Genomic DNA, 25,750 nt, shown 5'->3' on the forward strand with positions numbered 1-25,750 from the left:
CCAACCCTTCAATTTAAGTAGGAGTTTACAACCTGGTGATACATATGTGGGAAGAGAAAATCACAAGGAAATTAGATCACTGGTATTTTTTGAAAAGCAAACACATGAGAAAAGATAAATGTCTCTTAGTAAATAAGATTTTCCTGTTTGGGATTAGTTCTAAAAGGTTCTTTCGGATGTAGTGGAATCTTAGCATTCTGCTGTCAAGTACTTAATGAGTTCTGATCCTGTGCAATCTGCCCCTTCCTTCTGAAGCTCAACCTGCCAGTTTTTCTGGAGGGAGGGCAGGCACAAATTAACCCCCCCCCCCTTCAAAAATGTGGTAATGGTGCTTAGGTGCCTATCACAGTTATTTTATTTCAACAATATGATATGTTTTGAAAAAGACTCCTTCCTCAAGAGCATTCCATGTGTATTAATCAGTCACTAGAGTATTTTCCAAAATACATTAGCCCAACAATCAAATAATGTTGACTGGTACTTGGCTATCCCTTCTTTTTGCTTTTATTTTTGAAGGAGAAATATTTTCCTCTCCCTTTTGGTTTTTTCAATTCCCCAAGAAAGGATAGTAGATTCTCAATATTATTTGTTGCATGTTGTGACCCTGTGATGAAGACATTTGTTCTTAGATACTTTGTTCCATAATTTTTTTCTGTTTTCTAAAGATTTAAAGTTTCAGTGATTTACTCTGTGCTTAATTTGACAAGTTTTAGTCTCGGACTAAATGGCTTTGATACCTTCTAGCCTCACCCCCAGCCACTAAGGTCTAGCTTGTTGAACATTTCTTGAGAACTTTACAAGATATTATTAGCCTAATAATAATGTGCTAATGCAAATGTTACCATTTTTCATGTCAGTTACCTTATGTTGTGTTCTTAATTTCAGCAACTCAGTGAAATCCTTGATTTACCTTATCTGTAAATAGTTGATGTATAATTCATTATAATTGTGCACAATTCATTGTAAGAAATTAGTATTGGTCCATTGTTTTGCTTAAGACAAATACTATAGGTTTTTGCTTTGGTCTTTCTTAAGGTCACTGGGGATTTCTAGTATAATGTTTGGATCTAATCAGGGATTTTTCTGCCCTCAACAGAGGGAAGCCGGAGATCGTGGGAAGTAACCTGGATCTATTAATCTCTGTGGGATTGGATGAGAGAGTCCAGAAAGATTATCATCTTGCCCAAGAAGTGTGCAATGCTATCTCCAAAATTGCCAATAGCCAGAAGGTCAGAGTGATGAGAATAATATTTTATTTCATTTATTTATCTCATGGACTGATAATTGTAACTGACAACACAAATTTTTCATAACTTCAAGGGCAGAGTCTTTGTTCAGTAGGATTCACTGATATCTGCCTTGAACACTGCTGTGACTATAGTTTGTAATTGTCAGAGGAAAATATTTCACCCTGAACTAAATGAGGTCTTAGATTGTGGCGTTTCCAAACAGCATTATCTTTAAGGTGCGAAAAAAAAGAAATAAAAATCCCGGAAAACATATTCTAATGAAAAACAAGCTTTAATACAAAAATAATAAAACAACGAAATAAACAAATCTATCTAATTGTTACATTTTGGCAGAAACAGTTTGTCTACCAGCTTCCTGGCAGACGGACAAAGATCAAGAGGGGAGAAGTCTCTGGAATGTGTGAAGTAATAAACATGTTAAGCATGCGCAATAAATCATTGTCAGATAAGGCTTATGACCTGCGCAGTAACTCTTTCAGTTCAGCTATTCAGTTCAAGCTAGCAAACAATTTAACGCAGTGACAGTAATCCTATGCTGTAAATGCAGGGCCAGTTTTATACAAGGTTATATTAACTAATTACATAGTTTTATGGCTTGTTTCAGTGCACCAGTTTTCACTATATGCTTATCTTCTTTGGAGCTGTTAAATGTGTTGTAAACATTACAATAAATTTCCACATTCAGGGTAAAGAATCCCATAGTACTATAAAGAAAATTTAATGTCCCTAAAAGCAGATAAAAGCACAATACTATACTTCCATGTTGGAAGCATCAAAGCGCTTGGTGAAAGGGTCAGCCGGAACCATCACTAGAAACGGGACACCCAGTTGGGAGCTCCTTTCATGACCCCTTTAAGTTGCCCACCCAAGTGGTATCCATCTATCTACATGTGGTCGCCTGCTTTCAAACTGCTAGGTCAGCAGGAGGTGGAGCATGTGACAGGAGCTCACCCTGTCCTGCAGCAGCAACTGGATCTCGAATGTGAGCCTGTCAATCGTCAGCCCAATGTCCTAGCCTCATCAGCCGCCACACTCCTATGACAAAAAAACTAAAGCAAGTTCTGTGTGTGTGTGTGTGTGTGTGTGTGTGTGAGAGAGAGAGAGAGAGAGAGAGAGAGAGAAGTAAAAAGCCAACCAATTTAATTAGGAAGAGAAAATAAAGCATGCATGAAATGCAATAAGTGTATAAAATACAAGAGTGCTGCAGGATTCTCTGAATAATAATTTATATTTAGGAATTATATAAATAATAATTTATATTTAGATCTAGAATTGTGCCTAGAAAATGGCCTTTTATTAAAGGGGAACCTAGCAGGGTAGAGGAAAGTTTTTTTATTGGTATATTTCATGCCAAAAGTGTTTGTATTCATTTTGGGATAGCTGACTGGATTTGAGGACATACTTTAATGAGTTGGAAATACTTCCCTTTGACATTTTTAGTAAGGAAGGGGGGGAATAAGACATTTGATAGAATGGAATCATTTGGGGCAGAATGTTTAAGGGGGACATTTAGGGATTTTGTTTGAAAAGAAGGTTAGATGGCTCTGAGATTATCCTAAACAAAGAGCTTTTGAGGATGACCAGACTTCATATTAGTATGATAGTCTGAACTTTGAAATGGCAGACTTTCCTATTTATTTTCCTTCCCAATTAAAATTTGAAGAAAATTTTAAGAATACGTGGGCACATACAATCTAAAACTTATTTATAATTTCCCCTTTCTTTTGATTTAATGAAAATGATAAGATCAGCACAAGATATTACTTCAGGCTACTCTTATAGTACTTGCCTTCAGGCTTGGTCTGTAGTTTTACATTTGTCAGTTTTAAAAAATGGGATAATATATATTCTTCCAAAAGTTCATGTGTACATGGCAGAACTATGAGTTCTAAAATAGGATCTTCTCTAATTAGTGATAGAGCGTCTTTCAATACACAGGAACCTCAAAATGAACTAAGAAAGCACAAATTAGCTTTGGTTTCAGTAAAGAAAACCCAAAATGTTGTGCTAGTTATGACAAATATTTTTCTCTTTTCTAACAGTCTGACCTTGGGAAAAGCACTGCTCCCTTCCGATTTCCCCAGTCACACTTACTTTTCAAGCGTCTGCATGAGGCCATAACTGTGGGTGAGTTGGTGAAACTGAGAGGAAGGTAGGCATAGCTACACGCATGTTATTTGGTCTGATTGTAGGCCTTTCCCCCTAGGTTTTACTCATTCAAGTGCACATTGGATTCCCTTCACTGAGAGAGCAGTTGCCCTTATCTACCTGTTGGCAGAAGGACCCGAGGAAATATGTGCTCAGATCTTGCAGTGTTGTAGCCAACAAGCCCTGGAAAAGTTACAGGAATTTACCACAGCAGCTGAGGCAGGTGAGTTGAAGACAGGCATGTTCTCTGCTTTTACAGTCTGCTTGGGATACTTGAGGCAGGTGACTTGGCGTCGCTAGAGAGGACAGCAAGAAAAAAGAAGAAAAGAGTATAAATGTACCATTAAAAAGAATTGTCTGCTCTCCAGAGTTTGGATCTTCTTCTGATGAAGCAGCTGGTGATTCAAGCATGATTGACACCATTATGTTAACGCATTTGGTCTCCCTTGCGGGAGATGTGGCCTTGCAGCAGCTTGTACACCTGGAGTTGTCTGTAAGCAATGAGCTACGCAGACGCCGTGTCCTTGGGGAAGAACAAGACGCAAAGCAACAGGCTGCCAGCTCTGCAAAAATCCAGAATAGCAAGGTGAGGGCTGGAATTCTTCTTGTTTCCATGTCTACTTGTATTCGGTTATTTCAATGGCTTGCCATCAGAACATCTTACTCATCTGATTATTAAATGCTACACACTTCCATAATTTGGGACAGGGATCTTTGCTGAGCATATCCTTCTGCAGAGGTTCCCAACTAATTGCGAGGAGTAGTGGTATAGCAGTAGCACTTAGACTTATATACTGCTTCTTAGTGCTTTACAACCCCCTCTAAGCTGTTTACAGAGTCAGCCTATTGTCCCCAACAATCTGGGAGGTCCTCGTTTTACCCACCTCGGAAGAATGGAAGGCTGATTCAATCTTGAGCCTGGTGAGATTCGAACTGCCAAATTGCAAGCAGTTGGCAGTCAGCAGAAGTAGCGTGCATTACTGCATACTAACCACTGGGCCAGCTTGGCTCTTTTTTTCAATGGTATACATTGGAAAAAAATCACGAGTGCCTTCAACCTTTTCTTACTCCTGAGGCTTCCCTGCTCCATTGAGGGACAGAACACTGCTAGCTTTCAGTGATTTCTTTCTTCTGCACAGTGTACTGGGAATGAGACCACCATGGAGGAGGACCTGGGCTTGGTTGGGGCTTCTGCTGAAGATACAGAAATGGAGCTCATCCGTACCATTTGTGAGACAGAACTCTTGGATGGTAAATATGGAAGCTGAGTAGATTTCTCCCCCCCCCCCCCTCCTCCTTATTGATGAATTGTGTAATTGTTTTTTGTGGCCTACTGGATAAGAAATCAAACTACCCACATATATCGTGCTTCCCCAAAAATACGGCATGTCCTCATAATACAGCCATGCCACATTTTTCTGGTGGGCAAAAATATAAGCCCCCCCTCTCCCCCCCGCATATAAGCCCCCTGGACAACCCCCCACCTCCGGCCAGGCAGAGCGCCGCTCACCAACCTAGCAGTATCCCGAAGGTGTCAAGCCATGGCAACCTGGGGGGAGGCAAAGGTGATCGCGTTGCTTGGCGCCTTCGTGATACCGCTAGGTTGGTGAGCAGCGCTGTGCCCAGCTAAAGAGGGGGGTTGCCAGGCAGCTGCTTTCTTGCGAGCAGGCTCCCAAAGAGCCGGGCACAGCCTCATGGGTGAATGGCTGTGTTGCGTTGTCACAACAACGCAACACAACAGCCATGAAGTGACCATGCTCACGAGCAGCCACCCAGCAAACCCCCCTTGCAGCCAGGCACAGCGCCATTCACTGACCTAGGGGTATTGCCAAGCCGCGTGAGCACCTGTTCGCCGGCTCACGCGGCTTGTCGCCTTCCAAATGCCAGTGAATGGCTCTCTGCACAGCTGGAGAGGGGAGCTGCGCGAGCGCCTGTTCCACCCGCAGCCTCACCAAGCCCTTGCGCAGCTCTCCCATGGCACTGCCACTGGCCGATGCTGCCCTCCGCTGCCCCGCTCCAAGCATAACTTCCAAACTCGGCCGCTCTAGGAGTGCTCTCTATGGTGGACTGGCTGCTCGAAGACTCCCTGCCCGGAAGACTCTCTGTCCGGCAGCCAGCCCACCATAGAGAGCACTCCTAGAGCGGCCGTTGCTGGAAGACTCGGCCCCGAGTTTTGGAGTTTGGAAGTTATGCTCAGAGTGGGGCGGTGGTGGGCAGCAACGGCCAGCGGCGGTGCCCTGGGAGAGCTGAGTAAGGGCTTGGTGAGGCTGCGGGCGGAACAGGCGCTCGCGCAGCTCCTCTCTCCAGCCGGGCAGAGCTCCATGCACTGACCTAGGGGGTATCCCGAATGTGCCAAGCTGCAGGAGCTGGGGGGCGGGCAGAGCGTCACATGGCTTGGCACCTTAGGGATACCCCCTAGGTCAGTGAATGGTGCTGTGCCTGGCTGGAGAGGGGATTTGCTGAGCGTCTGCTCGTGAGCATGGTTACCTCATGGCTGCTTTGCCCCTGAGGCTGTGCCCGGCTCTTCGGGAGCCAGTTCACAAGGGAGCTGCCGCCCGGCAGCCCCAAAACAATAAGCCCTCCCTGATAATAAGCCCAAGGCCATATTTCATGGGGCAAAAGAAAATAAGCCCCTGTCGTATTTTCAGGGAAACACGGTAGATTATACTGAAATAATGTTTAAAAACTTCAGAGGCAAAGTGTACTTAATATTTCTCTCCTGCTATGCATGTTTGTCAGTGGCTGAAGCATGTCCTATCATGGGCCACTTTAAATGAATTATCTTATGACAATTGTTTCTTTATGCTTGCATAAAGTATATATATTTTGCTTGCCTGAGGATTTTTACTTGTACTATGTACACATTTAACATTCCCTAGAATGATCCGTTTTCTTGCCTTTATAGGAAAACAGCTGTTTTCGGCCTTCGTTCCTCTTGTACTCAAGATTTGCAACAACCCAGGACTCTATAGTGATCCAGCACTCTCAGCAGCTGCCGCATTGGCCCTGGGAAAATTCTGTATGATCAGGTAGGATCTGTGAAGACGTTTTCTTCCAAATCCTTTTTTGCTGATGTACCGCTTTATGTTTCTTTCTACAGCTGGGAAGTCTTCTAATTAATGAACCGAAGTTGACTCACTTTTCATTCCCATGCAGCACAGAATTTTGTGACTCACATTTGCGGCTCTTCTTCACAATGATGGAGAAAGCCACACTCTCCAGTGTACGTGCAAACCTCATCATTGCAGCTGGAGACCTGGCCATCCGCTTTCCCAACTTGGTGGAACCTTGGACACCCCACCTCTATGCCAGGTAATTCTTTGGTGGCGAGGTCTCTCGACTGGAAGGTGTGAAAAATAGGCTACCCTGTTCCCCTGAAAATAAAACATCCCCGGATAATAAGCCCAATCAGGCTTTTGAGCGCATGCGCTCAAATAAGCCCTCCCCAAAAATATTGCAACCCAGCAGCAGCCATGAGGTGACCCTGCTCACCGGCTCCTGCCCCTCAAAAATAATAAGACCTCCCCGAAAATAAGGCCAAGTGCTTATTTTGGGGGGTTAAAGAAAATAAGACCATGTCTTATTTTCGGGGAAGCACGGTAGCTGGCTGGCTGTAGTATGAAAACCTCTCCAGCAACTGAAGCCTTCAAAAGGGTCTGATGGTGCACCTCATGATGTCCCTTGGTTTTGCTTCTTAGGTTGCGGGATCCTTGTCAACAAGTCAGGCGGACAGCTGCTATGGTGATGACTCACCTGATCCTAAAAGACATGGTGAAAGTGAAGGGGCAAGTGAGTGAGATGGCAGCTCTTCTCATTGACCCTGAAGAGGAGATTGTTCATCTGGCTCGGAATTTTTTCACGGAACTCTCTAATAAAGTAAGGAAAGAGGCCTCGTGCTAAACTCTCAGAAATATAAAACTTACGCTTCTCATTTCTATGTGCTAAATTTCAAATAATGCTTTGTAAACTACATACCTGAAGCATGATTGCCATTTAAATATCCAAAATAGAAGCTTAAGATGCTCTCAGTATTTATGGAGCAGGCTGTAGCTGTTTGAGAGGAGTCAACCAGATAAGCAAGTCAGCATACAAAAGGAATGGAATCACAAGAGGATACTGTGCCAAATGTGGAACTTTTTTATGTTAAATTAAATCACAGTTTTGGCTTAATTTAAATAGCCCTATTTGGTTTAGCAAATTTTAGAGAAGTATAAGCATAGTTTTCGCTAAGTAGAAAAAATGAGTGGCTTTACAGCCACATTTGTGCACCTCTTACTAACAATATGTATGTCTATATTCCCATCATCATTCTGTCCTTTTTTAGGATATGATGACTGAGGAATTCTGGGAGATGCCAAAGTTAAGAAACGTTGGATTTTTATTTATTTATTTATTAGATTTGTTTGCCATCCATCTCACTTTGAAGCAACTCTGAGTGGCTTACAATAATAAAAGCCAGTAAAACCAAGAATAAATATTTCTAATAACAATAAAGATTACAATTTAAAACTATGGCATTCTTTTAATCCTTAGACACATATATTAAATTAGAGAGCTTCTCCCTTACCAAACTACATACGTATTATAACATTTCTCCAATTATGTATCTATACCTGTGATTTTCAATATTAATATTACTTCATAACTTCCTTTTTATCATTTTAACATTAGTAGCATGCACTACAATCCCACCCTTTACATAATGCAATCATCCTACAGATCTCTAAAATATTCTCTATCATTCCCTCATTTCAATTTCATCCCAACTAATTTCATTGCTTTTATTTTTAATTGTTTATACTTTGCTGGAAGCCTTTAAGTAGTAAACTTCTTTTTCACGAAAATAATTCAAGCCATCCTTTATTTTGTCTTTTAAACTTTTCTCGTCTCGGATTACGTATATTATTTGCAAATTAGAAGTTATCATCTTTTTATCCTCTTAATTCTCTTGCGCTTCGTAAACAGTAAAAATCCATTGTGCCTTTTGATTAATTCCTTTCCTATTTGTAGCCGTGGAGAAATTTATGCTTGCACTACATATTCAGAACTTTTCCCTAAGCAGATGCTCACCAATCATTCATTTTTGAATGGCCCAATAGTGTCCCTTTTCATCTATTTTTCATCTAACAAAATGGTTTACATACATACACAAACACACGCACAGAGATATACATACACACACACACACACACACACAGTATACTCACAACAACTTATGTGACACCCGTTCCTATTTCCTGACCCTTTCCACCTTGCTGATCTGGAGAATACCATGAATCTCTTTACTCATAACCAAACAAAGCCTTCTTTCCTGCCAAAAAAACCCACCATGAATTAGAACCAAACTGCCATCCAATGTATTTTGATGTACATACCAGGAATCTCTTACTGAGCAGAAAACTTCAGTGTAATATATGTTTCATTAATGGGGATAACAGCATCCTGTTATGATCATATTCTTTCGGAACAAAATGTTCCGAATGAAAGCTCTGTTGGCTGACAGTTTGATTTCCACTCTCAAAATAGCCTTTTCCAGTTTTTTCTGTAGATGGCATGGGCTTTTTCCCAAGGTAGAATGGAACCTTTTTCCAGGTCTAACTTCCGGATAAATGTGTCTGGCTAGTCTTGATCTTAGCATCTGTATTTTATCCAGTATTATCTCATATAGGTCCATCCCTGTCTCCAAGGCTGGATGGGTTCAAGAGTTTAAGAAGTTCCACCCTTTCTTTGCAATGCAGGATAATGCTGTTTATAACCTGCTCCCTGATATCATCAGCCGCCTCTCAGATGCAGACTCTGGCATAGAGGAGCAGCCTTTCCATACCATTATGAGGTAGCCTTTTCATTTTAGATTTTTTTTTCTCCTTTACATGTCACGTCTAAGGCACCGAACATCCTTAATGCCTAGAATGACTTGGCATATAAAATGGGAGACAGAACGGTATGTCGGATTGTGGAGTGCAAGTTTATTTGGTATTGCCTATGGAGATTTTCAATCATCCAAATCATGTTGTCCTAAAGGTTATTTTAAAAGGCAACTGGACTTTCTTAGTTTTTTTTTCCCTTGAAAATGCTTTGCTGCTTAACCAAGAAGCTTCTTCAGTTCACTGAAGTTCAGTTCACTGAACTGATGAACCTTCTTAGATAAAAAATGAAACTTTTTCAAGGGGGAAAAAACTAAGGAAGTCCAGCTGCCTTTTGAAAAGCACTTTGGTTTGGGATTATGTTGAATGCCTGGAATTCTTGAGAAGGAAACAATAAAAGAAGCATTATTGCCTTTGGATATTGCTTGTGGATAACCTAGCAATGAATTTCTTGAGCTAACCAAACAAGAAATGAGATCAAGAAATCCAATTTGAAGAAATTCCTTAACTTGCCTCCTGTTTCAAGTAATACTGAGAAGAACAGAAAACTGAAACTTCAGAAAACCTCATAATCTTGTAATTGTAATCCAACAGTAAAATACTGAACATTAATACTCGAAACCTTTTTTTTATTGTCTTCCTTCCCTTTCTCTCCACACTCTGCCCCTCAGGCAACTTTTTTCTTTTATCACTAAGGATAAGCAAACGGAGAGCCTGGTGGAGAAACTATGCCAACGATTTCGAACTGCTCGGTGAGTAAGGAATTGCTAAAGAAAGGTACATTCCGTATGAGAAGATCTGCCAATCCTTTTGAACTTGAAATGAGAAGGTTTGGCCTCTGGAATGAGAATCCCAGCAGAACAAGTTTAGAGAGAAGCAGTGGTGGGTTTCAAAATGTTTTACAACCCCTTCTGTAGGTGTGGCCTGCTTTGTGGGAGTGGCTTGCCAGCCATGTGACTGGGTGGGAGTGGCTTGCCAGCCATGTGACTGGGTGGGCGTGGCCATGTTGTAAAATGTGGTGAAACTCACTTAACAACGCTCTTGCTTAGCAACCAAAATGTTGGCTAAGAAACTCTGGCATTTGAAGCATACAAGTCTTAAAGCTGTCAAGTTACAAGACCCTTGCACCCCTAACCCTTTAGGAAAAAAGCCCCAGGGGTGTTCAAACTTGACAGCTTTAAGATTTGTGGACTTCAACTCCCAGAATTCCTCCTCTCACTCTTCATCTTGATGATGTGCAGACAGGCGCGGGGAGGGAGCTGGAACCGGTTCTAAACGACACTGTAGATTTGTGGAACCTCTTCTATAGAAGAGGTTAGAACTGGCAGGAACCCACCCCTGGAGAGAAGGGATACATTCTCCTCACAGTATAAAATTATATAGAGCCACAAAGACCAAAAATTACCCTGCGGCTGTCTAGCAGGATCCAAATAGTGTGTCAGCAATTGTAGTTGGATAGTGGCGGTGGCTTCCTGTTACGTGTATGTTTAGAATGAGGTCCTACCAGATGACAACATTTAAGGAAGGGGACTTGGAGCACTCCCACACTATGCAGTCAATTAGATCAGCTGATATCCTCAGGGAGAGGCAGTTTCTCAAATCATCTGGCCCTACGTCATGAAAGGGATGCGGTGGCTCAGTGGCTAAGACACTGAGTTTGTCGATCAGAATGTGCAGCGGTCGAATCCCTAGTGCCGCGTAATGGAGTGAGCTCTCCTTACTTGTCCCAGCTTCTGCCAACCTAGCAGTTCGAAAGCACGTAAAAATACAAGTAGAAAAATAGGAACCACCTTTGATGGGAAGGTAAGTGCCTTCGGGATTTAGTCATGCTGCTACATGACAACAGAGATGTCGTCAGACAGCGCTGGCTCTTCGGCTTTGAAACGGAGATGAGCACCACCCCCTAGAGTCAGGAACGACTAGCACATATGTGTGGAGGGAATTTTTACCTTTATCTTATGCCATGAAAAGCTTTAGGTGTAAAGCTGATAACCAGCATCTTGGATTGCACCCGAAGGCAACTGGGCACTAGTGCAGCTCAAGCAGCAGTGGTGTCCATCCTGGATCCCTCTGTGGTTTTTTGCTACCATTGATCATGGTATCTGGGCTCCAGGGATTAGAAGCACTTTTCCCCTCCTTTCTCTGGCCAGTATCCAAAGAGGTTCATTGTGTTGGGTGGCAGGGGCTTCCTGGGGAAATGTCATGCCATGCCACTGGGCTGGGATAGCTGAGGCCAAGACTTCTTTGCTCCGCTGTGGCTCAGCAGATTTTGCAGCCACCAAATAGCCTCTGAACTGTGGTGTGACAAGCAGCCGCATGCGGTTGTGTGGCTACTTGCGCCAAACAAGGCATGGCACGGGGTAGCCCAAAGGGCAGGGAGGATAGGTGGTTTGGGAAGTTGAAAGGGAGGAAGTGCCTGGCTTTGGAAGAATAGATGCTCAGGGCAGGGAGGAACCAAGCCGGGAATGGCTTGGATCAGAATGGGTCCTCAGTTAAAAACAAGTGGGATTTGGTTAACAACAGCAACACAAAGTGCCAAGATTGCCATTGCTAGTGATGGGGTTATGTGACATAGAACTAAATTCATAATTGCATTGCTTAGTAATGAAAACTCCAGTCCCAATTACCATCATGATATGAGGACTATCTGTATATGCTTAGCATAGACTTTGGGGCATTCTTCCCCCCAGCCCTAGTGAAGCAATTAGTAAATGGGGAGTGGGGTGGGGAGCAGGGGCTATATGACAATTCTAGCCTATAAATAACCCTCATTAATTCCGATTGGGACAAGCAACTCTGGCAAGCTAAATTATTAAGGACAACATCACCAGTTCTGGCTGCAATTGTTAATTGCAATATCGTGTGATTATAATTTCTTACGGGCTTCCCCATTGACTTTGCTTGTCAGAAGCCGGCTGTGGAGGCTGCAAATGCCAATCACTTGTTCATGATTGTCACTGCAATCATATATGTGTGCCAGTTGCCAAGTGCCTAAATCACTTCTCACTTGACTGAACAGACTTTGCAATGGCTGCAACTTTGAAGATGTGTGATATGTCTTTTTTTCGGCACCATTGTAATTCTGAACAGTCAGTCAACAAGCATAAGGACTACCTGCTTATAAGGAAGCTATTTATACAATTATTAGAATCTCCACTCCTGCCATTTATGAATGTTTTTCTTAAGTTTTAGAATGACTACTTAAAATGTGATGTCAATGTAAGCAAATTCAGGCATTTGTTTACTTAATTTAAAAATCAACCATTTTTGTGCTCTGTTCACTAGCATGTTAAAACAGATGCATGTCTCAAAACCTTGTCCCTAAGCGATTACATGGGCTTTCCAAAGCAGTCTCTTAAAAAAGAGTGATTTATCCAACATGAATGCTGCCCTAGAAACCAAAAAGGCAACCATCCAATAGACCAGAACGTTTTGCAACACTTTTCTTTGTCAAAGTGAATCTGTAATCCAGCCTCAGACATATACAAGTGAAACTCGAAAAATTAGAATATTGTGCAAAAGTTCATTTATTTCAGTAATGCAACTTAAAAGGTGAAACTAATATATGAGATAAGACTCATTACATGCAAAGCAAGATAGTTCAAGCCATGATTTGTCATAATTGATGATTATGGCATACAGCTCATGAAAACCCCAAATCCACCATCTCAGAAAATTAGAATATTATATGCAATCAATGAAACAAGGATTGTACACAGAACAATATCGGATCTCTGAAAAGTATAAGCATGCATATGTACTCAGAACTTGGTTTGGGCCCCTTTTGCAGCAATTACTGCCTCAATGCAGCGTGGCATGGAAGCTATCAGCCTGTGACACTGCTGGGGTGTTATGGAAGACCAGGATGCTTCAATAGCGGCCTTCAGCTCTTCTGCATTGTTCGGTCTCATGTCTCTCATCTTTCTCTTGGCAATGTCCCATAGATTCTCTATGGGGTTCAGGTCAGGCGAGTTTGCTGGCCAATCAAGCACAGTAATCCCACAGTCATTGAACCAGGTTTTGATGCTTTTGGCAGTGTGGGCAGCTGGAAAATGAAGTCAGCATCCCCATAAAGCTAGTCTGCGGAAGGAAGCATGAAGTGCTCCAAAATCTCCTGGTAGACGGCTGCATTGACCCTGGACTTAATGAAGCACGGTGGTCCAAAGTCCTGTTGCTTAGTGGTCCAAAGTCCTCTTTTCTGATGAGAGCACCAAAAACTGGTTCCATGACCATGGGATTACTATGCTTGATTGGCCTCTCCATTCTTCCTCCATACTCTGGGTCCTTGGTTTCCAAATGAGATGCAAAAGTTGCTCTCATTGACTGGGATTACTGTGCTTGATTGGCCAGCAAACTCGCCTGACCTGAACCCCATAGAGAATCTATGAGACATTGCCAAGAGAAAGATGAGAGACATGAGACCGAACAATGCAGAAGAGCTGAAGGCTGCTATTGAAGCATCCTGGTCTTCCATAACACCTCAGCAGTGCCACAGGCTGATAGCTTCCATGCCACACATCACATTGAGGCAGTAATTGCTGCAAAAGGAGCCCAAACCAAGTACTGAGTACATATGCATGCTTATACTTTTCAGAGGTCCGATATTGTTCTATGTATAATCCTTTTTTATTGATTGCATGTAATGTTCTAATTTTCTGAGATTGTGGATTTGGGATTTTCATGAGCTGTACCACATAATCATCACAATTATGACAAATCACGGCTTGAACTATCTTGCTTTGCATGTAATGAGTATCTCATATATTAGTTTCACCTTTTAAGTTGCATTACTGAAATAAATGAACTTTTGCACTATATTCTAATTTTTCGAGTTTCACCTGTACTTGAGGTGGAGAGAACACTAAAAAATCTTTTTTGAGTTTTCAGATTTGGTGGCAGGACTTCAAGATTCTTCCCCAATCCATGTAGATGTGACTGTAACTTGACACCAACAACTGGGAGTAATGAACTAAAGTCCTCTATTTGGGGACTTTAAATTTTTTAATAATGATATACAAATATACAACCGACAGGGAAACCAAGATAAAAGTGACTGCATCGTGAAAGGGGGAAAAAAACTAGATATATTATGGTGATTACTAAATGTGTGACAGTGCCATTGAACACACTTTGAGATTGTGGGTTTGGGGTTTTCATGAGCTGTAAACTATAATCATCACAATTATGACAAATCACAGCTTGAACTGTCTTTCTTTGCATGTAACAAGTCTATCTCATATATTAGTTTCACCTTTTAAGTTGCATTACTGAAATAAATGAACTTTTGCATGATATTCTAATTTTTCGAGTTTCCCCTGAATGTGCACAGTGAGGTTTACTACTTTACATCAAACATTTGCCTTTTTCATCATGGATTCTCCATTTCAAAATGATAAATCTTACTGAAACCTGATCTTCCATTAATGGCCCCAAATCTATATTCTATCTGTTACAACTAGTTTTTTGCACTGATTCTCATTGAAAATAGTGTAAGAACCTGATCTAGATACTTTGCCTTATATCTTGTTATTTCTGTACTTTTGTACTTTGCATTCATTCTGTCCAGCGTAATCAACCTGTATCAGGTTTCATCTCTCTAGACCAGTTTTGCAACCACTGTAGGCTGAGTGGATGTCAACTCCCAGAATACCACATCCATCATCTTGGCTATTGAAGTCCAATCATCTTAAAGTTGAGAAGCGCTGCTGTAGACTGCATTAAAGAATAACATGGATGTTGTCTTGGGTTAAAAAAATTGTAAACGGAACAAGCTAAATCCCAGATGATTCTAACTATCAGAAACCAAGATATTCATCATAATCTCTAGGCTTTGAATTCATGTGATTTCTACACAATTTAGCACTCTGGAACAAAAGCTTAGCTTTTGGCAGAAAAACTTCCTTCAGATCACACTGAAGTCCTCAGTTTTGTTTATGTTTTTATTAGCATGTTTTTATTTACTTCTCTGCACCAGTGCTACTCTATAGCATAAAAACAGTATGTTTTAAAAATACATTATTTACAGCAATATGTTTGAGAAGCATTTGCAGTATTTACACTTCTTGTAGAAAGCCACAAAATGCTCACTCAAGTAAGTGGGCTACAGCATTTTTTTAAAAAGGGCCAGCAAATCTACTTAATTCTGGCTTGTTTAAAGATCCTTTTTTTAGTGCAGTTACAACCAGCATCTCAGCTCTCATTCCTGTTTTGTTTTTTTAATTTGGCAACTTCCTCTCTGAAATATTTCTCTTACCAGTATATGAGCTAGAAACAAAATCCAGGATCAGTTTCTCCATCTTTCCTTCTCTTTGTGATTCCACCAGTACAATATCATAGGGTGGATAGAGGATAGCCCATCCCTTTGTATTGCAAATAGGAAATGATATCTGGGATGGTTCTCCTAATGGCGCCCTCTGTCTTTGACTTTTATGTCAGTGATCACTTCTGCCCCTCAGAAAGGTCAGTTCTGTTTGCCGCCAGGAAATTTTGCTCCCAGCCACATTCTGCAATTCAGTCCATGAAACAACTCCGTGAACTCTTTCTCTCCATTTAAATGTTTTCCTTCTACCTCTCCAAGACTAAAAGCTCTGTTTGTCTGTTTGTTTACTATCCCTTTTTTGTATGTTCTACCCAGAATTCTACTCTGTAGAAGGAACTATTTCACGGTCAAGACAATTGGCAAACTGTTACTTGAAATGCGTGGATTCAAATTGGCGGTGGGTCCTCATTTTAAGAGTTGGCATTCTTCCGTCTTTGTCTGGCATCCAAACTTTTCTTCTTCTATTCTCCCCGAAGAGGTAATCAAGCTACTGAATGAAGGGAGACGAATTACTGTTGCTAAGCAATAACTCAGTCAACGTTCACCATTCTATTAGTACTTTATAGTATTCAAGGAATATAGCAATCTGTTTCTCATTCTACATCCTTGTGATATGAATTTTATCCTACTATTCCAATATATCTTTGGTCTAATTTGATTGTGTGGGTATTCATTTTAGTCTTATTCATTATTGTTACTGCTATCTTTTGTTTCGCCTGGTTTGATGTTTATTGCCCAGTCTTAAATGGGTTAGTCTACAGATAAGTTAAATAAGTAGGTTGATCACACACATCTAAAAAATCCAAATGGTGTCAGCTTCAAGCATCCTTTCTCTTCAAGCAGCAGACTGGTTTGTCACACAGGACTTAAAAGATGTGTATTTACATGGAACCATCAACATACATCACCTACTATTTTGTTTTGAATCAGATTGACTCATGGCTATACTAGTATTAAATGCTAGCCTTCAAGCTTGCAACTGCCCAAAGATGATCCGTCAAATGTGTAAATTTTTCTAATCAAATGTGTGCCCCAATAAGTGATTAGATTCTTGTTAGGAAAAAAAAATACTTTTTCTCTCATATGATCTTTGTGCTTTCTGTGTTCTATTTCTGTATAATTAGTACAAGTCCAGCATTCATCCCTTGTAGATGCTGTCGAATATATAGGTAATTATGAATTCTTTAACCCACAACATACAGCAACTAAATTGTGAAAGGTGGTAGTCTGAGAGGAATGGTCAGAATCACCATTGGATTGTAGCATATTATGGTTTTGGGCTACATTTGCCTTTGAATGCAGATGTAAGGAGCTTTTGTTTGCCTTCAACTAGATGTTTTGACTTTTGTTTTTGTCATGGGAGGTGGGGGACAAAAATGGGGATATAGAAGGGACTAGACTTTCCAGAATCTAACCATAAATAATTCCAGAAGTTTGGATGGGAGCTTCTTAGGAAGCTTGTTCCTACATGTACTTCTGGTGATTCTTAAATTTCCATATTTTCTTGTACATGCTCTTGAATGATGTGTCAGCGTTCCAAATATCATGCAGAATTAAATCAGAGTCCAAGGCAGAGCTATCCTTATGGTTCCAATTTAATAAGACAGACATGTTGGCAACGAACTGTGGAATCCCAAATCTGAAAACATCCTGGGATTCCACCCAGTTAAAAGTTCATGATCTTATCCCTACACCCATAAATCCATCACATGGTCCAATCTTCTTTGGCCACGCTGGCATCTCCGCCCAACTGGTTCCAATCACTTGCAGAGGTGCGGAGACAAAAGATGACCTTGGCTTCTAGAAAGAAATGACAACAACACATTTCACAACTCTACTCCTTTCTATTCCCTAACCCTCCGAACTACTACACTAATGAAACAGCACAGTGAAATAATAGAAAGTGTGGCAGGTCAAAAATCCTAAAAGAATATAACTGCAGGCCTGACATGATGACTGTAAAGCTGATGCCAGACAATTGTACAGATATATATGCACAGATGTACATGTACACACACAAGCATAAGGGAGGTAAAAACATTTGAAAACCCCTTCAATAATCACAATAATCCTTGGTTTACTGCAGCGGATTAAAAAGTTATAGATCTCAGAGATCTCATTGGGCTATTAACAGCAATAGCACTTAGACTTGAAACAAAAGTTTGGATGTTCCCTTTTTTCACATCACCCCAATGAACTTGCTCTTCATATCACATGTACATAGAATCCATGATAAATAAGAATGTAACTCAGGGCATTCATGCTGACATTGCATTGTTCATACAATCCACACAACCTTCCCTTATGGCAGGGGTGTCCAAACTTGGGAACTTTAAGACTTGTGGACTTCAACTCCCAGAATTCCCCAGCCAGCCATGCTGGCTGGGGAATTCTGGGAGTTGAAGTCCACAAGTCTTAAAGTTCCCAAGTTTGGACACCCCTGCCTTATGGCAAATATTTCTTTCTTATACTGGAGCATATCAGTGATTTAGGAATTAAAGGAGTGAGATCTGGGCCTTCTGTTGAAGTTCGAAGGAACAGATGAGGCGTGAGGCAGCTGAGGTAACCGAACAGCTATTTATTGAGCAACAGCCTCCTAAAAGGCCTACTAGAGAATGTTCTAGAAGGCTAATTTGCACAGGTGCAACCTCCCATGTGTGTGTATACATAGAGAAACCCATTTGAATAACCGCTATTCAACAGCTTATTCCCTTGAATAAACTAAGCCTGAATCGCCTTGGTTTCAAAATGCACTCTGAGGTCTGTTTTAGTTCTGGGTTAGTTATTGTAAAGCTCAATATGTCCCTTCCTCATGCCAACTTCCAGGCCAGAGAGAATTGGTGCATAGGTAGAATACGTTTCCTTCAACCCAGAATAGGACACCACCTCCCTTGTTAGTTCCATGCTTGGAACTGGACATTTCCTGAGCCCCTCAGAGCAATTCAGAAGTGAAGTACATATTCATGATCAGAGATCTCCCTTGTTTCCTTGGCAACCATTCCTTTTTCTTTGCCATCTAATCTTTGTCAACACTCTCTTTGAATTCCAGTAGTCATGATCAAATATTTTGCAACGTTGTTACCTTCCTCTTTCACTGTCCTTTTTCTTTCCTTCCTCTTAAACAAGCTGTCAGAGTACCGTACTTATCTTATTCATGAGGGAAGGAGCAGCTACATTGCTTATCTTGTAGATTATTTATAATTCTGAGGTTCCTTGGTTTCCTTCTGGGTGATTTTCAGTGATTTGCTTTGAACTCTGCAGAGAGGCCCATCAATGATAGTCAGTGGCGTAGTGTGGGTTGTCAGCACCCGGGGCAAGTAATTTGCGCCCCCTAACCCGAGGGCGGCCCGACTAAAGCTGCCCCTGGGTCGGCATCAGTCAAGTGAGGCTCTCCATGCTGGCCTCCTGCCTTCCTCCCGAGGAGGAGCTCGACAGGGCAGCGGGAAAAGGCTTGACTGAAGGGAAGCAGGTGCTGCGGGGGTGGGAGGCGCACCAGGGGCTTCGGGAAGGCGCCGGCTCCCCGGGGCGCTCCAGGCGGAGCGGGAGGACGCAGTGGCGTTGCAGCGGCGGGCAGACGGAGCGCAGCGCCGCTCTCCGGCTCCCGCGGGGGCGGCGCAGCCGGTCTTGGCGGCTCCGCTGGGAGGTAGGCGGTGCGCAGGAGGGGCCTGGGCGGGCCGGGGCTGGGGAGCTTAGTTCGCGGGCCGAGCTGGGCGCGGAAAGAGGCGGCCACAGTCCAGCAAAGGGCGGCGCGGGGCGAGTCAGGGCGCCCCCCCCAGATGTTGCGCCCGGTGCGGCCGGCCCCCCCTGCACCCCCCACGCTACGCCACTGATGATAGTGTTAAATATGTAATCCCAGAATCAAGGGATCTAAATTGAGTCAAGGATGAAGTGGAGATCAGTAGAATCCAAGTGCAACAAACCTGGCTACTTACTCTGTACAGATAAAATGTATTAATTGTGGACTCTAGAACAACATACATCAAACATGAAACAGTTTTCTACAGGAACCTTAAAAAACGATGACTTCTATAGCTGTGCCCATTGTGTCGGTATCTTCCTATGAATATCTGATTGGGCTATGCAGGAGACAAAATGCTACACTAGATAGCATTTATAAAATAATTATTATTTAGTGTTATTTAGCACGGTTCTTTTGTTCTTAATTAATTTACTTATCGCATCTTAGGACACTTCTTGGGTATTTTCTTGTATGTTTTGTCCTTCCTGAGATGTGATCATAGGCATACTTTCTGTTCCAGTTCATTTTGGGAGCAAGGCTTCTCCATATCCTGCAATTTAATCTGCTGTTTGTGTTTGATTGAGAAATCAGGGCTTCACCACTGAAGCCGCATTATTTCTCTTCCTCTTTTTTAGAACAGAGCGCCAGCACCATGATCTGGCATACTGCCTTACCTTACTTCCTCTCACAGAACGAGGGCTCCGCAAGATGCAAGACAACTTTGACTGCTTTGCTGATAAACTCCAGGATTTGACAGTCTACAACCACTTCCTGGCTGTGTTAGGCCGGGTTCGTAGAGTGGCCACTAAGCCAGAGATGAAGGTGAGGGTCATCTTTTTTCCCATGATAGCATATGCCATCTTTTACTCTGAAGGGAAGAAAAAATTAAAATATCTCATTGCTAGATCATGGACATATAATAATTAATTCTATGATATACAATTTATATTTCTCTTCTGTATCATTCCTCAGGCTCTTACCGAAGAATTTGAACAGAAGCTCCAGAAGTGCCACAACAAGGGTCTGGATTCCTTTACTGAAGCTCCACAGGAGACCACCCACCAAGAAGGCAGTAATACATCTGTGCTGCAACCAATAAAGAAAGTAGTGCCACGTATGTCTGCACTTTATCCTAGCACTTCCTAATTCACATATTAAAAAAATAATATCTATAGCAAAAATAATATATTTGACCACTAAATTAAGCAGTAATTTTCACTATTGACTGAGTATTTTGCAACATTCCAGAACGTGCTTCTAATCTTTTATGGGGTGAGGAAAAATGGTACCCAAGTTAAATGTTGAACAAAAGGTGTAAGGAAGGTCCAATAAAATATACAGAGAATTCATGAAAGTGGCTTTTCAATTGCTATAGAGCACTGTCTAGCACCGTGATGGCCAACCTATGACACGCATGCCAGAGGTGGCACGCAGAGCCCGCTCCGGGCACGCGTGCTGTCGCCAGCTGCTCTTCTGGTTTTCGGCGTGCCGACCAGTCGGTCACATGTGAGCCAGCCAGCTGGTCTTCACAGGTGCCAGAGCAACGGAAAACGGTCCAAAATGTCAAAAAACAGGCATGTGCATACCGGCCAGCTGGTCTTCGGGCTTCCAGTGCTCTGGCGCACGCACGGGCATTCTAGTTTGGGCACTCAGTGCCGAAAAGGTTCGCCATCACTGATCTAGCACATCCATCCTCCCATCTAATTTTGCGGATTTGCAGAAAAATGTCCATCTTTCCTATGAAGGAATAAGAGCATAACTTATTAGTCTTTTTACTTAAAGATGGGAGAATTTACTTCGCAATGATTTGATGGGATAATGACTACTGCAAATTGCTACATGTATCTCCCCAGTGTTATCCTTGTCAGCTTTACTTACTTGTTCTACTTCCCGTACAGAGGGGACAAAAGCTGGTTGAAATACTCTTGCTTTTACATTTAATTTTGTATTAAACACTTCAAATCATCCGGAGCCAGTATTATCTTGCTTCCTTTACAAAGAACACAAAATTTAAGCATGTCTTCTGCTGACTCAGGTCTTTGGAACAATATGAGATGTGACTTGCAATTATTTGAATGTTCGGTTATTAAAGAAAAATTAAATGTCTTGTTTCCTTTCTTTTTATATATATATAAAAAATTTATTATTATTTTTAAACATAAAAGACAACATAAAAAATTCTCATCCATTACATACACCATGTTTGGTTACAAGCTTTTGTGCATCCATATTTTCAATTACGTATACAGTCACAAATTTTCCATCTAATATAACTAGGTACCTCACTTTCATTGTACATCATATATTCAGTTACAGTTAATATTTCTTTCCTTTCAGCGAATCTAATTCCCTTCCATTCTTGATTGTCTATTTAATAACAATGTACCTTTATGTAATCACTTACCACATTCTGATTATTTTTACAGTGTGAAAGAATTTACCAACTGTTTATGTTTATACATCATTACTTTCAATTATGCATATGTTTCCTTTCTTAGGATCCTGTAGGCGACCTCTTCGGGCAGCCAACAGAAAAACTGACTCCGCCTTCATCACTCCTGAGCCCCGCATTACGCGATCGAAGAGGAAGGCTTCCAAACACAAAGTTACTATTGTTTTCTCCAGTGATGAAGAGAACAGCCTAGATGAAGGTGAAAATATTTTCTCTCTGAATTTAAGATATTGAACTAGTCAAAGTGTATTTGTGAGCTTATCTTTTGGAGAGACCAGAATACAAGAATAATGTTGGTGTTAATCTCATCAACCCTATTTAAGATCTGGGTTGTTTGTTATGTTAGGAGATTATATTTTCAGAAAATTAATATGAACTGTTTGAATATGCGGCCTGTTCCCATAAGTCTTCTGTCTGTGCCATCTAAGATTTCCTTCTTCTTTCAGAGCTTGATGCTGAATTGATAGCGGAGGAGACCCCCAGCAAAACAACTCCTATTTCTCGTTCGTCTCACCGGTCACGATGATTACTTGCCTTTTTGTGGATTCTGTTGGTTAATGGGAACAAATGTTTCCAACGTTTTTTATATTTGATAAAGTTACATGAGAGGGTTATTTTAGATTTTAAGGTTTGGCATTGTGATGATTGCTTACTCACATTGCTGATAGATTAAAATGTGCCTTTCGGTTAAATACATGCTCTGATTATTATTACTTTTATATTTTGATTTAGGAGCGTGACTGAAATTCCTATATGTGCATATTAACTAGGAGATGTTTCAGAACTATAAAAATGTATTTTGATATAATGTAAGCCAGTTTCCATGCATACGTTAATTAAAGAGATGCATTAACATACATAAAGGACAGAGAATCAGAATGTTCTTTTAGGGGGTACAGTAACCAAAATGCTTTTTTAAAAAAATGGAATTAAGTAATCAAATTGGGAAACAAAATAGAGGAAAATGCAAGTTAAATAAGACACAAAACTAATTGTAACCAATGTAAAATGCAATGCACAAAAGAGGTTTTTTTAAGTTCATGGCATCTTGGCTAGATTCGAATGAATGTGAAGTGATTCATGTAGCCATCACATAGGAATCAGTCAACAAAACAGTAATGGAAAATAATTTAAAAAACAATACAAATTTAGAACTTGATTTGATCTGAGGGTTCTTTTTTTTTTAAAAAAAGGAGAAATGTTCTCTCAGAAACACAGCACCAATACATTTGAATAGGAGTGGCGTTCAACCTGTAGAAGAGATCCAGTTTCTAGATTAAAGGCTCCCTAAACAACCTGCACTGGAGAAGCAAGGGATGGGTATTTAAGTTGCCTGGTTGGCTTTGCCTGTCTAAAACAGGGTTTCCCAACCTTGGCAACTTTAAGATGTATGGACTTCAAATCCCCAGCTGACTGGGGAATTCTGGGAGTTGAAGTCCACACATCTTAAAAGTTGCCAACATTGAGAAACCCAAATCTATAAATTGGAGAGCAGTAGAGAATACAATAAAATTTTGATTTTTGCAGGCTAACTGGGGAGAAAGGGTGTCTTACAGTTGAATTTACATCATTTTCATAAATTCCTGCAAATTACCATAAATGTGTCAATTGTCCAGACTTTGTGCATTATTTGAGCATGACATCTGAACTAAAAGTTGCGCATTGTATTCAAAATTCATTGAAAGAGTCCAAAAATGGATATATCATCACACAGCCACAAAACAATAACACAAATTTAAAATCACGTGATAGAAAATAGCACCAAGAATTATTTTTTCTTATTCTTCTGTGGTTCATATTATGGGAACTTCATTACAATAGAAACTTGCTCTGCACTGCTTAGAAACTTCTATTCAGTTTGAATGGCCACAAGTGTTGTAGTTTGGTTATCTGGACTTATTCCTCCTTGTTCCTTTCTTCCGATTCCACAATTTTGCATAATTTTTTTTAAAGATTTCTCATAATTGAATTTATCCAAAATAAAGCTATCACAAGAGACCTGTTTTACTCAGAAAATATATTTTCCTGCTTTTTATAAACATTTATAAGAGAAAGTGTCAAATTGTATCTACATGTATAGATATACATGTATAGATATAGATATTGTATATTTCCATGTTTACTGTATGTTACTTCATGAAGTTCAGATAATGTTTGTTCCTGCACAAATATGGATTAGAGCAGGGTTATATAATAATTCAGGCCAAGCCAAAAGACAAGCTGCATTTTGAAGTTCCTTTTTCTAAAGTTAAAATAAATGCCTAAAGGTATGGAAAATTTTCCTATTAATAATTTGTGCAATAAAAGTTTTGCAAGATTCTTTTGCCAAGTATTTATTTAATATCCTATACTTTCATGTGAAATATGACATTAAAATAGGAAGATCTCTTAAAATGTTAATCAACTTTACATTCATGTTTATCATAATTATCTAGAAGGAATTACTCCTATAATCCAGAGATATTGAGAAGGATTCGCTGCAATTTATACTACAGAAAATACCCAACTCATAGTAATAAAAATCAGGTTAGGAAAATACGAAACATATTCACTGCAATTCAATAATTTCAGAATTTAGAACCAAATAATGCAACAAGTTATTTCTAAAGCTAGATTAAAAATAGGGGGAAAGCCCACCTTTGCACAATCCCTTGTGATTTAAGGATTGAATAAATAGTTTCATTCTGAAATATGGAACTTTAGAGAAATCCAAAATAATACAAAACATTTACTCCAAGATTGGTAAGAAATCAAAGTTAAAACAAATATTCTTTTTTATCAAACTGACGAATCTGGGAGTGCAGAGAAGAGCAACAAAGATCATTAGGGGACTGGAGACTAAAACATGAAGAACGGTTGCAGGAACTGGGTATGTCTAGTTTAATAGAAAGAAGGACTAGGGGAGACATGATAGCAGTGTTCCAATATCTCAGGGGTTGCCACAAAGAAGAGGGAGTCAAACTATTTTCCAAGGCACCTGAGGGTAGAACAAGAAGCAATGGGTGGAAACTAATCAAGGAGAGAAGCAACTTAGAACTGAGGAGAAACTTCCTGACAGAACAAATAATCAGTGGAACAGCTTGCCTCCAGAAGTCGTGAATGCCCCAACACTGGAAGTCTTTAAGAAGATGTTGGATAGCCATTTGTCTGAAACGGTATAGGGTTTCCTGCCTAGGCAGGGGGTTGGACTAGAAGACCTCCAAAGTCCCTTCCAACTCTGCTATTGTATTGTATTGGATGTAAATTGTAAACAGTGATTCGGAAAGGAGGATTAGAAATTTTTGTTACTAAATATGGATGTTTAGCCAGAATAGGCCATAAGGATTCAGTGTTATTGGAGGATATTAGAAATAGCAAATGAAATGTCAGTAGTTGGTATGTTTTAAATCTTGATATATTTTATGATGAAGGATTTCTAAACAATTATAGTCAAATGAAAATGGAGGTATGATGATGGTAATATGTATAAATATATCTGAGTTAAAATACTTGAGTTAATATGAATTATGGTTGATGACTGTGGAAGAGATGCACGAAAGTCTTTTGTAACCAACTTTCTACAGTATGTAAAGAAGGAGGATTCTTTGTGTTATGTCTGTTTTGAAAATTAAAAATTTAAAAAAAATTATATATATATAAAAAAATAAAATAGCCGGTGTTGAAAATAAAGCAAGAATATTTTGGCCTGAAAGTGCCAACCATTTGAGATAGATATTTGTTCATCTCAAATTATTTCCTAACCATGGGAAATCTGTATTATTTCCGAAAAGAAAGAATTTGTATTATTTCCCTCAGAAGAATCAAAGCAACTATCAACCAAAGTAAGTCAAAAAGAGAAGTCAGAGTATGTGGAAGGAAAGTGCTTTGCCTTGGGGAAAGGATTGTCACAGGAAAAAGGTGTTTCAAGCACTATAAAGTACTTAGCACCATTCTAACAAAAAAAAAGGAAAAGGAAATCTAGGGAAAGGAGCCTGGATT

General features: G+C 40.5%; 1 protein-coding gene across 1 annotated transcript in view; it reads left to right on the forward strand.

Moving 5' to 3' along the window:
- NCAPD2 (non-SMC condensin I complex subunit D2) overlaps positions 1 to 24,092 on the forward strand; it is a 44,679-nt gene extending 20,587 nt beyond the window's left edge. The window contains exons 18-31 of the mRNA XM_081945255.1: positions 1,097 to 1,229; positions 3,293 to 3,377; positions 3,457 to 3,621; positions 3,767 to 3,984; positions 4,538 to 4,649; positions 6,304 to 6,427; positions 6,555 to 6,710; positions 7,097 to 7,274; positions 9,137 to 9,231; positions 9,934 to 10,014; positions 19,956 to 20,142; positions 20,293 to 20,434; positions 21,819 to 21,971; positions 22,219 to 24,092. Coding sequence (XP_081801381.1) covers positions 1,097 to 1,229; positions 3,293 to 3,377; positions 3,457 to 3,621; positions 3,767 to 3,984; positions 4,538 to 4,649; positions 6,304 to 6,427; positions 6,555 to 6,710; positions 7,097 to 7,274; positions 9,137 to 9,231; positions 9,934 to 10,014; positions 19,956 to 20,142; positions 20,293 to 20,434; positions 21,819 to 21,971; positions 22,219 to 22,298 — 1,909 coding nt within the window. The 3' untranslated portion in view covers positions 22,299 to 24,092. The remainder of the gene's footprint in view (positions 1 to 1,096; positions 1,230 to 3,292; positions 3,378 to 3,456; positions 3,622 to 3,766; positions 3,985 to 4,537; positions 4,650 to 6,303; positions 6,428 to 6,554; positions 6,711 to 7,096; positions 7,275 to 9,136; positions 9,232 to 9,933; positions 10,015 to 19,955; positions 20,143 to 20,292; positions 20,435 to 21,818; positions 21,972 to 22,218) is intronic.
- Positions 24,093 to 25,750: the final 1,658 nt, after the last annotated feature.

The sequence above is a fragment of the Natrix helvetica genome (genome assembly GCF_964273705.1).
Source record: "Natrix helvetica genome assembly, chromosome: 2".
Classification (NCBI taxonomy): Eukaryota; Metazoa; Chordata; class Lepidosauria; order Squamata; family Natricidae; genus Natrix; species Natrix helvetica.